Raw genomic sequence first — 15564 nt, 5'->3', positions numbered from 1 at the left:
GGCTGCTTTTTTCATACAACATTAATGACATATTTGTCACTATGGCTGACAATTTATCAAAATAAAGTGAGCTAGTCATTTCAAGGAAAACCACTAACAGTGTTTGTTGCCAATGCTAATATCTGAACTTTCAAGAGAAAATTAGAATTTTAGAAAATTGATTCTCGAATCAGAAGCTTTCCAGCTTTCAATGTTTAAGAACTTTTCTGGTGAGCTTGATGGTGATATTAACAAATGTGATTCTTTTTAAAAAAAAAAAATTTAAAAATCAATTGTTGATTTTATGTGTGGTGCTGAGAATCAAACTCAGTGCCCCACACATGCTAGGCAAGCACTCCACCACTGAGCCATGACCCCAGCCCAAATGTGATTCTTTTATATCATGTAAATGAGTCATCTTTGGTAAGATCTGTGTAACTCAGGGAACCAATATTTTACAAATGATCAATATGCCAAGTTGTAAACCGTGCATTTGTAAAATGTCCATTCAAAGTGCAGGTATTTTAATGTAACCAGAATACAGATTGTTAATTTATGTGTAATTTCAGATTTTATTTGCAACTAAATTTAACAAACTACCACTTATGAAGTTTTGGTGTAGCGTAGCATACATACACAAAAAGGCTATTAAATATTAAAACTTTTTTTTTCCACCTCTGTATCTGTGTGAGGTCAGATTTTCACTCTTCAACCAAAACAATATATCACAGTTGAAGAGAGCATCTAGCTGTTTCCTTTTCTTCTAATTTTTTTTTTAGTTGTAGATGGAGACAATATCTTCATTCATTTATTTATTTTTTATGTAGTGCTGAGGATTGAACCCAGGGTCTTGCACGTTGGAGGCAAGCACTATACCGCTGAGCCACAACCCCAACCCCACCTTTATTTTTTTAAAGCTAGTTTTTTAGTTGTTGATGGATTTTTATTTTATTTACTTTATTTATATGTGGTGCTGAGAATTGAACCCAGTGCCACACACATGCTAGGCAAGTGCTCTACCACTGAGCTACGACCCCAGCCCAGTCGCCTTTATTTTTATTACAGAAATCAGACTATTCCTCCTAACTGGCAGGAAACTAAAGCAATTTAGGGTTTCAGAGACATATAAGAAGAAAAAAAAAAAAAAAGAAGAAGAAGACTTCCAAAGATTAGGACAAATTGCAGGAATTGTGGAGAGACCAGCCATTGTTCAGGTTATCTACTGTAGCTTAACAAACCACCTCAACAATTATCTTATTATTATTTCTTACAATTGTGGAAGTTTCTAGACTTAGGCCTTTGATGTCTCTCAGTCAATTGCAGCCCCTTAAGTGGTCTCCTTACTTGCTTCCAGGGAATTTACTGTCAATACAACCACCAGAGTTATCTTTTAAAACCCTGTCATATTTCTCTGCTCAACAATCTGTTAGCTTCCTAACTCACAGCAAAATTCAATACCCTCAAAATAACCCACAATCCCCAAAGGATCTGGATTCTCCACCTTCTTCCCACTACCTTTCTCACCTCTTCTATAGCCATGCTCTCTCCCCCCTCATTGGACTCCTTGCTGTTTTTTGAACAAGCACTCTGTTTCCCGGCCTTTGCACTTACCTGATTCAACTCTCTTTAAATTATTGTTCAGTGGCACGTTCTCAGTGAGGCTTTCACAGACTCCCTCCCTCGCTATTTTGATGACTAAATCTGGCGAGAGTGCGAAAGAGCCGTCTCACACTTAGAAGTCCTGCGGATCCCTGCCCTTTAGGGAATTAGGTGCCCCCCTCTCCCACCCACACACTGGCTAACCAAAAACTGCAGCATCCAATGAACTCTCTTTTCAGAGTAGCAGTGCGAGCCAGGTCCTAGAATGGAAACTCGTTGAGGAAAGAGGCTGTCACCTGTTCCATCTGGGTTCTTGGAATCCTGCTCTGGGAGGGGCATTCAGTAGACACTGGTGATTACTGAATGGACGCAAGGGCAGCGTTGACGAAGTCCTACACCTCTAGTACTGGATAGAAGACTCTAGGGCAGCCCAATCTCCACTGGTCCCTCCCCCTTTTCTTTTCTCCCCTTTCTTCCCCCGCCGCGTGCGCTTTCCCCGGCCTAATCTATTGCTCGGCGCTCGTCTCTTCTGCGTGGGTCTGCCCAGAGCGTCCCATCGATCTGCTCGACCCTTGCGCGCCTGCGCTTTTGGGCTGTCAGTCAGGGGCAGCGTGGGGAGCTCTGGGAGCGGTTGCGACGTGCTGGGATCTAAGGTAAAGCCGTAGCTTCTGTCCTGAGGGGCCGCGCACGAGCTGGCTGAGCTGGGTGAGCCTCGCGGTGGGGGCTGGGAACCCCCTTTCATCAGGGACTCGCCGAGCTGGGTCGAGATGGAACCAAAAGGGCAGACGGGGGTAATGAGCCCTGAAGTCCCTAGCGCGAGTCCCTGCTCCACACGGCCACGGAGCCCAGTGTCCAAACTAGAACGGAGGTTGGGGAGCATTCGAGCCAACTACTTCGAGCAGCAGATGCAGAAACTGAATTTCGGGGTGGGGGAGTTCACACTGAGCGAACACCAGACCTGGGACCAGACGCCCTGAACACCATGCCCGAACTTTTTCCCCCTGAGTCCTTCATTTATTCAGCCTATCTTTAGTTGTTTGGGTGCAGAGCAGTGAAATACTGCCCTCAGTCAGAGCTCAGTTATGATGCCATGGTCTATCTTACCTCTTTACAACCGGAGAAGGCAGTGAGTGCACTGAGGCACGTCTGAGAAGCCGCGAACACTCCCTCTAAAGCTTGGGAGGCTAGAAGATTCATTGCCTTGATTCCCAGCACACAGCGTCGTGACAGCGACATTGAGACATTTGCTTGGCTAACATGGGTAGTTATGCTCATTACTGTTCTTACTTCCCACGGTGCCACTCTTCAGCCAGAGATTTTGAGAGTAGAAATCCTAGATCCCAGTGACTTGGATTCTAATGCCACTCTGCACATGTTTGAGCTTAACTCTTACATGAGGCTGTTGTGAGGTTGGGGATCCTCATTCCATACACACTGCGTACCTGGCATCTGACTTGGAGTACAATGATGACAACGCAAAATTCCTTCTTTTTTTTAAGTGCTATAATTTTTAAAAATAACTTTGTTTATTTTTATATGGTGCTGAGAATTGAACCCAGTGCCTCACACATGTGAGGCAAGCGCTCTACCACTGAGCCACAACCCCAGCCCAAGGAACTCACTCTATTTTAAAGTCTTTTAAACACATATGTGCAGTAAGGCTTGTAAAGGCTGACATAATCTGTACATATAGAGTAGAAGCATATAGGGAAAAGGAATCCCTTCTGCCAGAGGCATGGGAAGGGTTAGGAATGGCTTTGTGGGAAGGTGATTCTTGAGCTGAATCGTACAAGCTTTGGAGTTGATTACTGGACACAGGAGAAAGGGACCCTATAAAGCAAAAATAGCATGTACCTGGGCATGGTGATGTGTGTCTTCAGACCCAGCTACTGTAATTGCTGGGATAGGAGGATTTTTTTGATCTAGGAATTCTAGGATCTGTTAACTTAACCTCAGGCTCTCCTAAGAACTGAGGGTGTGGGTGATAATTTTAAATTTCACACCACCTATTGTGGCAAAACCAAAATTTAAACTCCAGTCTTTTGACTCTTAGGGTCTAGTGCATTTTTCATAATAACATCAAATGCCATGGAAGTTGTATAATGCAAGAGTGAAGGTTAGATTCCAGTGTGAGGCAATGCTTATTGAAATGGAAATAATCGTGTCTTCCAAGTTTGTGTGTGAGCCTTCACTTTGTGTCTTGGATATACTTAGTGTTAAGTGCTGGGATTTAGGTATTAATGTATGTAGCCCAGGACAGTATTATAGTAAAGGTGGACCATTATTTGCCAATTTGGATTTTTTTTTTCCTAAACACTGCATTTTGCACATGATTATATCATTTGTTGTAAGAGAAAACTTTTGGAGCTTGGGTTGTAGCTCAGTAGTAGAGTGCTTGCCTACCACATGTGAGGCACTGGGTTCAATCTTCAGAACCATATAAAAATAAATAAATAAAATAAAGGTATTGCGTCCATCTACAACTAAAAATATTTTTTTAAAAATTTTCAATTTAAATCAGCAGGATTTATGGCCTTTCCTTGTGCCTCTGTTCTGTGGTAGCTGCTGTAAAGAGGTTCTTTTCAAGGTAAAATTGCTTTTTTATTACCTTGACTTTGAAAAAGGAGTTAACAATTTGGATTGTTTCTGTAATTGGATTCTTAGATTCACATATAAGCCTATATTTGCTGGGCACGTTAGTGCACATCTGTAATCCTAGCTACTTGGAAGACAGAGGCAGGAGGATCACAAGTTTGAGGCCAGCCTGAGCAACTTATTGAGATCCTGTCTCAAAAATAACAAATAAAAAAGATTGAGGATGTAGCTCCCGAGTGTACACAGTACCACAAAAAAAAAAGAATAAAGCTACAAACCTACATTTGTGTTTAGAGTGATATCTGTTATAATTAGGGAAAATGAGAATACTAGAGCATATGGATGAATTATTAGAGGAATCTTCAGTCAGTTTTATACCTTTCAAACTAACATGCCTGTGTTTCTGTTTTTAATTCTTGTCAAGTTTTTAAAATGCTTTCAAGAAATAAGAATTAAAATGTCATTTTAGTAAACAATTTAATAAACTTCTCCAGAATCAACTTGAGCATAACCTTCCTGTGTTTTCTAGGAAGACAGGTGTTCCCTATATCCTGTGTACACTGTTTCTTGGCTATCTCCCTGCCATGGCACTACTGGTAGTGTATTAAAATTTACTGAATCTGTCTTAATTGTGAATAACTCAAGGGCCAAGCCAGATATTTTTTCATTCAGATATCCCCCACTTTTACCAGTGATAGACCTGAGTGTCTGTATTGACCACAGAGTATGATAAAGATGATGATATGTGTGTATTTTGCAGTTGTGTGGTAATTAAAGTTGGAAGTGATACATCTGACATAAGTGGGTATCAGTAAACCTAAAGAAAAATGGATTAATATTTTGTGTACTTTGATTTTTGTTACATTCTTTTTTCATGTGGTTTCTTTCCAGTTTATAAAAATGGAATTTCAAGCAGTAGTGATGGCTGTAGGTGGGGGATCTCGGATGACAGACCTGACTTCCAGTATTCCCAAGCCTCTGCTCCCAGTTGGGAACAAACCTTTAATTTGGTACCCATTGAACCTGCTTGAGCGAGTTGGATTTGAAGGTGAGCAATGACAGTGATCTGCACTTATAAAACTTTGGAGTGTTTGGTCTCAGTGATTTGTTAGCATTATGAGGGTGAGGGAGGATGATTAGAGAAGACTCAGTCTTAAAGTTTGCTGGAATCTGGCCACTTTTAAATTAGGAACAAAGAAGTATTCTGTTGCTATGTAAAAAAGATTGAGAAGATAGTGCTAAGTGTTGTTGTTATAGAGCTGATCTCCTCAGTGATCCAAGCTGAACCTTGTAAGGTTATCAGAAAGAGCTAATTAGGACTCTAAGTACTTTACTATCAGTACTTTCCTTAACAATAGAATATATTGTGTGCCATGTAATGTATTAAGGATGGATGTACAGAATTGAAAAAACATCTTAGGCCCTGCCCTCTAGAACTTTAAAGACCAGTGGGAAGAGTTCTTTCTACTTTTGCTTGGGTATCATAGATGCAATGCTATTAAGTAGGAAAAAGAATCTAAGACATCGGGTTTAAAAAAAGATAATGTTCAACCTTGGCCCATTGAATTTAGTGTTCTATGGTTAGGTAGAACAGATCAGAATACCAGCTAGGTAAAACAAATTAGGTGCCATAATTCTGGGCCCAGTCTCATGATCCAGTGATCATTGCATTATGAGAGTTGCCTTCCTGACACAGACCCACAGACATTTTTGTGCACTGGTCTAAATGACATTGGCATTAAGAGATATGTTTTAGCAATTTTCTTTTTAGAGCTTGGTCTCACAGGTGGTGATTGTGACACACTTTAGCCCAGTTTAAAATATTGTACTTTCCTATAGACCCTTTATAGATTTGCCATCTGTAAATCTTTTTGCTTTTTACTTTTACTGTACCTTTAGTTCATACTTCAGTGTGGCCTATTGTGGTATATTTATGTAGAAAATTCTCATTGAGGCTCACTTACAATTTGATGGGGGAGGTGCCTCCTGAACGCAGAATTCTTAAGTTTTAAATTGCTAAGCCTGTCTTTCTGTCTTTATATCACAGTGGTAGGGTTTGAAACCAGGGCCTTTCACATGCTAGGCAAGCACTGTACCACTGAGGTACATCATCTCCAGCCACTGCCCCCCAATTTTTTAAGTTGGGATCTTGTTATGTTGTCTCCTCTGGCCTTGAGCTCATGATCCTCCTGCCTTATTTTCCTAAGATTACAGACTCATGACACTATTTCTGGCATCATTCTTTTCTTATTCTTAATTATTTTATAGAGGGAAGTTAATGTAGCCCTACTTAGCTTTTTTCTCCCTCCAAACAGAAGAATCTTGACCATATATTTAGTAGACTGTCCCATATTTGCATGAATGGAGTATCCATCACTTTATCTACTGTACTTCAAATCTCCTTTCCAACCTTTGGAAATGCTACCTTCTCTTCAATATCCCTAACAGCATTAATCTTTCTTTGTGTTTCTTGGCACCTCTCAAGGACTGTTTTATACTATAATTGATGGTATGGGAGGCTTGGTAATCTCTCCTAAGAACAGATACTGTTTCTAATTCATCTTTGTATTCTCAGCATTTTGCATATAATATAGTATGTACTAAAAAAAACTATTAATTTATTTATGTACTTTGTTGTTGGGGAGTAAACCCAGGGATACTTTACCACTGAGCTACATTCCTGGTCCTTTTTATCTTTTATTTTGAGATAGGGTCTTGTTTAGTTACTTAGGGCTTCACTAAGTTGCTGAGACTGGCTTTGAACTTGCCAACCTCCTGCCTCAGCCTCCTGACCCACTGGGATTATAGGTGTACACCACACCCTGCTGTACTAAAGAAATTTTTGTTGAATACGTGGCTTATCTCAAAGGCCATCTCTTCTAGTGAGTCTTCTTTAGGTAATCATTTCCATGTTTAATTTCCCCATATTCAGTTTATTTTTTTTTGTGGTACTGGGGATTCTTAGGGACATTGTAGAACTGAGCTACATCTCCAGCCCTTTTTTTCTATTTATTTATTTTTATTTTGGGGGGGGTACCAGGGACTGAAGTGAGGAACACTCAACCCACTGAGCCACATGCCCAGCCCTATTTTGTGTTTTATTTAGTGACAGGGTCTCACTGAGTTGCTTAGTGTCTTGCTTTTGCTGAAGCTGGCTTTGAACTTGGCATCCTCCTGCCTCAGCCTCCTGTGCTGCTGCGATTACAGGCATGCGCCACTGTGCCTGGCTTATTTTTCTATTCTAAAATGGTCTCTCTAAGTTGGCAAGGGTGGCCTTGAACATGTAATCCTCCTGCCTCAACTTTTCTAGTAGCTGGGTTACAGGGTGTACCACTGTGACCAGGTCCATGTTAAAAAAAAAAAAAAAAAAAATTCTTTAAAAGAATTTAACCTTTATTTATTAATTTGTTAAATATTTATTTCATAGTTGTAGGTAGAGATGATAGATTTATTTAATTTTATATGATGCTGGGAATCGAACTCAGTGCCTCACGCCTGGTATGTGAGCGCTTTTTTCTCTGAGCCACAACTCCAGTCCTTAACCTTTATTTTATTTATTTTATTTTTATGTGGTGCTGAAAATTGAACCCAGGGCCACACTCATGCTAGGCAAGCACTTTACCACTGAGCTATACCCCAGCCCTCCGTGTTTCTTGAGGATAGAAACCATGTTAAGTTCTTTTCTGAATTCTCAGTGCTTATTTGTCCTTTATATGTTAAATATATTAGTATTTGTTGGATAAAAGAGTGAGTGACTAAATTGAGGAGAGGAAGAAAGAAGGAAGAAAGAAGGAAGGAAGGTTAAATGATTTTAAAGAAAAAAGAGGAAGAAAAAATAGAAAACACTGATTCCAGTGAAAGGGAGGGATGATTGTGATCTGGAGCACTATCATGGAACATGTGGAAATTATTGAAGAGATGCCAAAATCAGACTGCCAGATATCAGTAACATTATCTCAACAAAGATCCATGAAAAAAAACCCCGATTTTCTGTCATTGTTTGATAGATAAATGGATAAGGTGAATATATCTGTTGTGTGAAAATGATTCTTATTAGATTCATTTAATCCTCAGTGCAGCAGTAATGGCTACCTGGTAGGAAGTTGGGGTAACTATTTGTACTGAATGAAGATTTAAGATTACATTTATATGTTTTGTTGAATGGTCTTGTGAATTCTTTACATCCACAAAAGGTGGTGTACAGTATATTAATGTAGGTATGAATCATACAGACCTAAGGTTTTTTTTTTTTTTTTTTTTTTTGTCGGGGGGTTACTGGGGAGTGACTCCAGGGGCGCTTAACTGCTGAGCCACATTTCCAGCCTATTTTTGTATTTTATTTAGGAACAGGTCTCACTAAGCTACGTAGGGCCTCACTAATTTGCTGAGACTGGCTTTGAACTTGCGATCTTCCTGCCTCAGCCTCCCCAGCTGCTGGGATTAGAGGCATGTGTACCAAGCCTGGTCAGACCTGAGGGGTTTTTTGTTGTTGCTGTTGTTTTTTGTGGTGCTGGGGATTGAACCCAGGGCCTTGTTCGTGGAAGGCAGGCACTCTACCAACTGAGCTATATCCCCAGCCCCCTAGACCTGAATTTGATCTTCATTCCATTGCATCCTGAGTAAAGTCACTTAAAGTCTTTCAGTCCATGGTTCCTCTTTTGTGTGTGTCTGTGTGTGTGTGTGTGTGTGTGTGTGTGTGTGTGTGTGTGTGTGTGTGTGTTACTGAGGATTGACACCAGGACCTTATGTATTCTAAACATACACTCTGATACAGAGCTACATTTCCAGCAATCCCCTCCCCTTTTTCTTAAATTTTGTGTTGAGACAGTCTAAATTGCCCAGCCTAGCTTCAAACTTGTGATCCCTCATCTCAGCCTCCCAAGTAGGTGGGATTACAAGTGTGTGCTAAAAACTTCTGGCAGATTTCTTCATTATAAAAGTGAGATTGTTGTAAGAATTAATTGAAAGAATTCATGTAAGACACACTGAAAAGGTTCAGTAATATTAGTTATTATTACACCTAGAAACAGACCATAGCCAGTTGAAGTAGTGAAACTGATATCTAGATGAATGAGTTTTTGCATTTTTCCTTCTTTTTTCTTTCATGCTATAGAAGTCATTGTGGTTACAACCAGGGATGTCCAAAAGGTTTTATGTGCAGAATTCAAGATGAAAATGAAGCCAGATATTGTGTGCATTCCTGATGAAGCTGACATGGGAACTGCAGATTCTCTGCGCTATATATATCCAAAACTTAAGGTGAAAATTATTTCTTTTACTGTTTATTGAAAAATAAATAATATCTGATTTTTCCAGTTATTAAGTTTATAATTTTTTTAAAAAAAATATGGTCTTACATCACATACTTTGTTGCCTATATATTCTTCAACTGTTCTTTGTTTTGATTTAGACATTTAATTGTCACAGTCTGTGCTTTTCAAATAGTAATACATCTTTATTAAAAAAAATAGACGTGGGCATGGAGACACACACCTTTAATTCTTGGCTATTCAGGAGACTAAGGCAGGGGGATTACAAGTTTAAGGTTAGCCTGGGCAATTTACTGAGACCGTGTCTCAAAATAAAATTTTAAAAGGACTGGAGATGCCAGACGCAGTGGCTCATGCCCATAATCCCATGGGGAGGCTGAGGCAGGAGAATCACAAGTTCAAAGCCAGCCTCAGCAACTTAGCAAAGCCCTAAGCAACTCGGTGAAACCCTGTCTCTACATAGAATATTAAAAGGGTTAGGGATGTGGTTCAGTGGTTAAGTGTCCCTGGGTTCAATTCTGGTACTAAAAAAAAAAATAAAAGGGACTGGAAGTGTAGTTCAGTGGTAAAGCATTTATCTACCATGTGAGAGTAAAACATTTGCTATCATTTAATCCGTAGTACTTCAGGGCAGCATTGAGGAGAAGGCTGAGGGTTGTGGCTTGATGGTAGAACACTTGCCTAGTATGCAAAAGGCCCTGGATTCAACCTTAGCACTGCAAAAAAGGACATATATTTCAAATGTACTTCAAAAGTTTCTATTTATATTCAGTTCATGAAATGCAAAATTAATATATGGCAATAAAAATCAAAGCAGCAGTTGACTCTGTAGGTAGGAAATTGACCAGAAAGAAGCAGGAGGAAATTTTTTAAAATTCTATAGATCTCTCATGTGATAGTCTCTTCTGATTAAGAAACTAACAAGAGTACTGAGAATTATGGAATTGTTCTAAAATTGATGTCCTTCAGAAAAATTTCAGCTTTTGTGATATTGTTATGTATTTTGAATTGGGAGAACAAAAGCAAGACTTTCTCCTGCAATTGCTGATGACTACAAACAGATGTGTTAATTTTTTAACCTACTTTTATACTAAAGAACAAAAAATTAATGCAGATATGTATAAGCACCCACCCTTTTATTGGAGAATAGCTTAACCAGAGCAAAATGCACAAATACTAAGTATACAGTTCGATAAGTTTTGACAAGTATATGCACCCAGTTTACCATCACCCAAATCTAGAACAGTTTCATTACCCCTAAGGTTCATGTGCTTTTTAGTAGTCATTCTCCCATTTGGAGAGTCCAGCTGCTATTTTGTCTCTATCACTGTATGTTAGTTTTGTTTGTTAATGAACTTCATGTAAGTAGAATTATATAATTTTGTTCTGACTTTTGTTTAAGTATTTTTCAGATTCATTCACATTTTATTGAAGGTATAACTAATTAATTCCTTTCTGCTGCTGAGTAGTGTTCCACTGTTTTTGTTTTTGTTTTTTTTAATCTCTTCTATTGACAGTCATTTGGGTTTGTTTCTAATTTTGACTATTATGAATACAGCTATCATGAACATTGTTCTGCATGTCTTTCTGTGAAAATATTCTAGGTTGTAGGGTTTACTTTGTTAAAAGCTAACAGTTTTCCAAAGTGGTTTTATTATTTTACACATCTGCTAACACTACATAAAAGTTTCATTTGCTTCACATTTTCAAAACTTAGTGCTGTCAGTCTTTTTAATTTTAACTATTCCTAGTGGATATGTATGTAGTGACTTCTTATTGTGGTTTTAATTTGCATTCCCTGATAGTAATGATACTGACCACTTTTTCATGTGCTTGTTGACCATTTGTATATATGAAGTGTCTGTTCAAAGCATTTGCCTATTTTTAAATTGGGCCATTTGCCATTTTATTATTGATTATAGGGGAATTCTCTTTTTTTTTTTTTTTTTTTTGAGAGAGAAAGAGAAAGAGAGAGAATTTTTTTAATATTTATTTTTTAGTTTTCAGCAGACACAACATCTTTGTTTGCATGTGGTGCTGAGGATCCAACCTGTCCTGGCGAGCGCGCTACCACTTGAGCCACATCCCCAGCCCTAGGGGAATTCTTTATATATTCTAGTTGAAAGTCTTCTGTCAGATGTGTTGTATTTTCTCTTATTTTATGGCTTGTCTTTTTTTTTTTTTAATTAAAGAGAGAGAGGAAGGGAGAGAGAGAGAGAGAATTTTTTTTTAATATTTATTTTTTAGTTTTCGACGGACACAACATCTTTGTTGGTATGTGGTGCTGAGGATAGAACTGGGCTGCAGGCATGCCAGATAGCGCACTACCGCTTGAGCCACATCCCCAGCCCCTTATGGCTTGTCTTATCTCTTTATTACTGGTTTCTTTAGATGATCAAAAGTTTTAAATGTTGATGAAATCCAAATTACTGATTTTCCTCCTCTTTTTTTTGGTACTAGGGATTGAACTCAGGGGCATTTTACCACCAAGCCACATCCCCAGCCCTTTTTATGTTTTATTTTGAGAAAGAGTCTCACTCACTAAGTTACTTAGGGCCTAAGTTGCTGAGGCTTGCTTTGAATTTGTAATCCTCCTGCCTCAGCCTCCCAAGCTGCTAAATTATAGGCATGTGGCACCGTACCCAGTTATTTCTGATTTTTTTCTTTAGTGATTATTTTTCTTTAGTGACTATTATCTTTTTGTACTGGGGATTGAACCTTAGGATGCTCTACCACTGAGCCACACCCACTGAGCCCCTTCTATTTTTACTTTGACAGGATCTCAGTAAGTTGCTGAGGCTAGTCTCAACCTTGCAATACTTCTGCCTCAGCCTCCCGAGTCACTAGGATTATTGTGGCACGTGCCACAATACACGAAAATTATTGCTCTTTGTGTCCCAAGAAATCCTTGTCTATCTGAAGTTTGTGGAGGTATTCTTTTACTTTACTTCTAAAAATGTTGTAAATTTGGCTTTTACATTTAGATATATGACCTGTCTTGGTTTAATTTTTAAGTGATCCTGAGGTAGGGATAATATTCCACAAGGATATTCAGTTGCATCAACACCATTTGTTTAAAAGACTTTGCTTTTCTTCATTGAATTACATTGGTGTCTTAGTTGAAAATCAGTTAACCATTTATGTGCAGTCTGTTTCTCTCCTCTGTTTTGTTCCATTGATTATTTGTCTATCTTCTCTTCAGTACCACTGTCTTGATTATTTTAACTTTACAGTATGTCATAAAATCAGGTAGTATAAATCTATGAACTTTTTAAAAAAATATTATTTTGGCTTAATTCCTTTGGATTTCCATGTAAATTTTAGAATCATTTTCTGTAAAGAATCATTCTTGGGGCATGGGTTATGGCCCAGTGGTGGAATACTTGCCTGGCATGTGTGGGGGGACTGGGTTTGATCCTCAGCACCACATAAAAATAAATAAAATAATGGTGTTGTGTATATCTACAGCTAAAAAAAAATTAGGAATTAAAAAAAGAAGAAGAAGGGCTGGGGATGTGGCTCAAGCGGTAGCGCGCTCGCCTGGCATGCGTGCGAACCGGGTTCGATCCTCAGCACCACATACCAACAAAGATGTTGTGTCCATCGAGAACTAAAAAATAAATATTAAAAAAATTCTCTCTCTCTCTCCCCTCTCTCACTCTCTCTTTAAAAAAAAAAAGAAGAAGAAGAAGCCTTCTTAGATTTTGATTGGAAGTATATTGAACCTATAGATTAATTTGGAGAGATTTGATGTTGTGAATCTTTCAATATTGTGTGTGTATATTTAAGTTCCTTTTACTTTTTTTCATTGTATAATGTGTGGAGAATTTGAACAAGTCCTAGTAAATCTTTGTTTGTTTATTGCATTATTGGGGAATGAACCCAATATGTTCTATTACTGAGTTACATCCCTAGACCTTTTTCTTTTTTATTTGAGATAGGATTTCACTAAGTTGCTGAGTGTGGCCTCAAATTTGAGAACATCCTGCCTCAGCCTCCCAGGTTACTGGGATTATAGGTGTGCACATTGTGCCCAAGTCACAAATTTATTTTAGGTAAATGCTTTTAGTGATATTGTAACTGGTATTTTTAAAATTCCATCTTTCAATTGTTTGTTGCTTGTATATAGAATGTGATTTTATTTATTTATTTATTTATTTTTGTATTTTGACCATGTATCTTGTGACTCTGTTATAATATAGATTCTCTTAGGATTTTCTACATGCATCATCATTTTTCTTCAGATAAAATGAGTAGTATGTTTTCCTTTTTAATTATTCTTCTCCCCCCCCCCATTGCCCTGGTCAGAACCTCCAGTGCAATGCATATAGGCATTTCCCACTCAAATTTTTAACCTCTCTTTTTGCATTTTTATGTTTCCATCCAACTGAGTTTTGGTGTTTCTGATTAAAGAGAAAATTTCCAATACTGTTAGAGTCAAGATTTCTGGAGTGTAGCTGCTTATTTGTTTAAGGAAGAATGGGGAGCTTCCTTAGGAAAATAAGAAGAGGATTCTGTTCTTTCACAAGAATTGATGCAGGTTTACTAAGGAACTTAGGATTTTTTTTTTTTCAATTTAAAAAAATTGTGGTAAGTATACATAACAAAATTTACCATTTTAATTATTTTAAAATGTACATTATAGTGGAATTGAATACTGGGAAAATAATAATACACAACTATTATCATAATATTACACAACTATTATCACCATCGATCTCAATAACTTCGGTCTTATAAAACTGAAAGTATATTCATTAAACATTCCCTCCCAGTCCTGGCAGCTACCATGCTACTTAATGTTTTTATGATTTCTGATTTTTCTACCTCATGCAAGTGGAAATTATACAGTATTTTTCTTTTTGTGACTATTTTATTTAGTATAACATCCTCAAGGTTCATTCATATTGTAGAATATTATAGATTTTTCTTCCTTTTTTAAGACTGTATAATATTCCATTGTATGGGTATGCCACATTTTGCTTATCCATATATCCATCAGGGGACATTGGGATGCTTCCCTGTTTTTGGCTGTTGTGAATAATTCTGCTCTGAACATGGGTGTTCAAATATCTCTTTGAGATTCTGCTTTCAGAAAGTTCTCTTAGTTATATACCCAGAAATGGAATTGCTAGGTTATGTAGGTAATTGTGTGTGTGTGTGTGTGTGTGTGTGTGTATAGGAACAATGTATTATTTTGCATACAGATATACAATTTTTTATTCTTACCAGTAGTGCATATGGATTCCAATTTCACTACCATCCTTCCAATGCTTGTTATTTGTCTCTCTCTCTTTTTTTTTAAATAAAAGTTGTCATCTTAATGGGTACAAAGTTGTATCTTGTTTTGATTGGCAAAGAGTTTAGGATTTTTAGTGGTCTTCCCAGCAGCTATTTTAGCTACTATCTAGAAGTTATGGATGAAGGTATAAACTCTCTTTACTCCCTAATCCCTAAATCTTAGAAATTTTATTTTTCCTCTAACCTGGAATTAGAGATCCTGGGAATTCCATGCAAATGAGTTCCTCTAGCTCTTGACTGGGAAGTGATAAGCAGCAACTATTAATAGAAGAACTACCAAAAAGACATTTTATTCTTGAAGTTGTTGCCTTCTTACAACTTATTTATTTATTTATTTATTTATTTTTAAATTTTTTGGTACTGGGCATTGAACCCAGGGGGTGCTTTACCACTGAGCTACATCCCCAGCCCAGTCTTTTTTTTTTGGGGGGGGGGGACACACAATTTCACTAAGTTACTATGTATTTCACTAAGCTGTGAGGCTTGCCTTGAATTTATAATCCTCCTGCCTCAGCTTCCTGAGTCATTATGCTTACAGGCAAGCACTGCTGGAATTAGCTCTTCTTAAAACTTTGATCATTTACTCCTTCCGCTTTCGCTTGTACCTAATATCTAAGTTCTTGTATCCAGTCTCATTTATTTTCCTCCCTTTTTTTCTTTGCTTCCACATCATTTATACAGCATCCTTATAAATAATCTGGGCCTTTTTCTAATCTATGACTTTGGTCAGCAAGTCTTGCTCTCTTTACTTGGTTTTACCTATCATAGGGCTGCTGAAATCCTGGCTTCACATCACCTTGCCTTCCAACCTGGAATAGAA

At 37.9% G+C, this 15564-nt stretch overlaps 1 protein-coding gene across 4 annotated transcripts in view; it reads left to right on the top strand.

Moving 5' to 3' along the window:
• The first annotated feature begins 2102 nt into the window (after positions 1-2102).
• Positions 2103-15564, top strand: part of Eif2b3 (eukaryotic translation initiation factor 2B subunit gamma) — a 109797-nt gene continuing 96335 nt past the window's right edge. For 2 of the 4 annotated variants that reach the window (XM_005317960.5, XM_078026156.1), the window contains exons 1-3: positions 2103-2231; positions 5065-5221; positions 9287-9432. In XM_005317960.5, coding sequence (XP_005318017.1) covers positions 5074-5221; positions 9287-9432 — 294 coding nt within the window. In that variant the 5' untranslated portion in view covers positions 2103-2231; positions 5065-5073. Of the gene's footprint in view, positions 2284-4141; positions 4166-5064; positions 5222-9286; positions 9433-15564 lie in introns of those variants that run through there. The other 2 variants (XM_078026157.1, XM_078026158.1) reach the window with 2 other exon arrangements.

The sequence above is a fragment of the Ictidomys tridecemlineatus genome, chromosome 11 (genome assembly GCF_052094955.1).
Source record: "Ictidomys tridecemlineatus isolate mIctTri1 chromosome 11, mIctTri1.hap1, whole genome shotgun sequence".
Classification (NCBI taxonomy): domain Eukaryota; kingdom Metazoa; phylum Chordata; class Mammalia; order Rodentia; family Sciuridae; genus Ictidomys; species Ictidomys tridecemlineatus.
The sequence above is the reverse complement of the archived record's forward strand: the minus strand, read 5'-3'. Positions and strand labels throughout refer to the sequence as shown.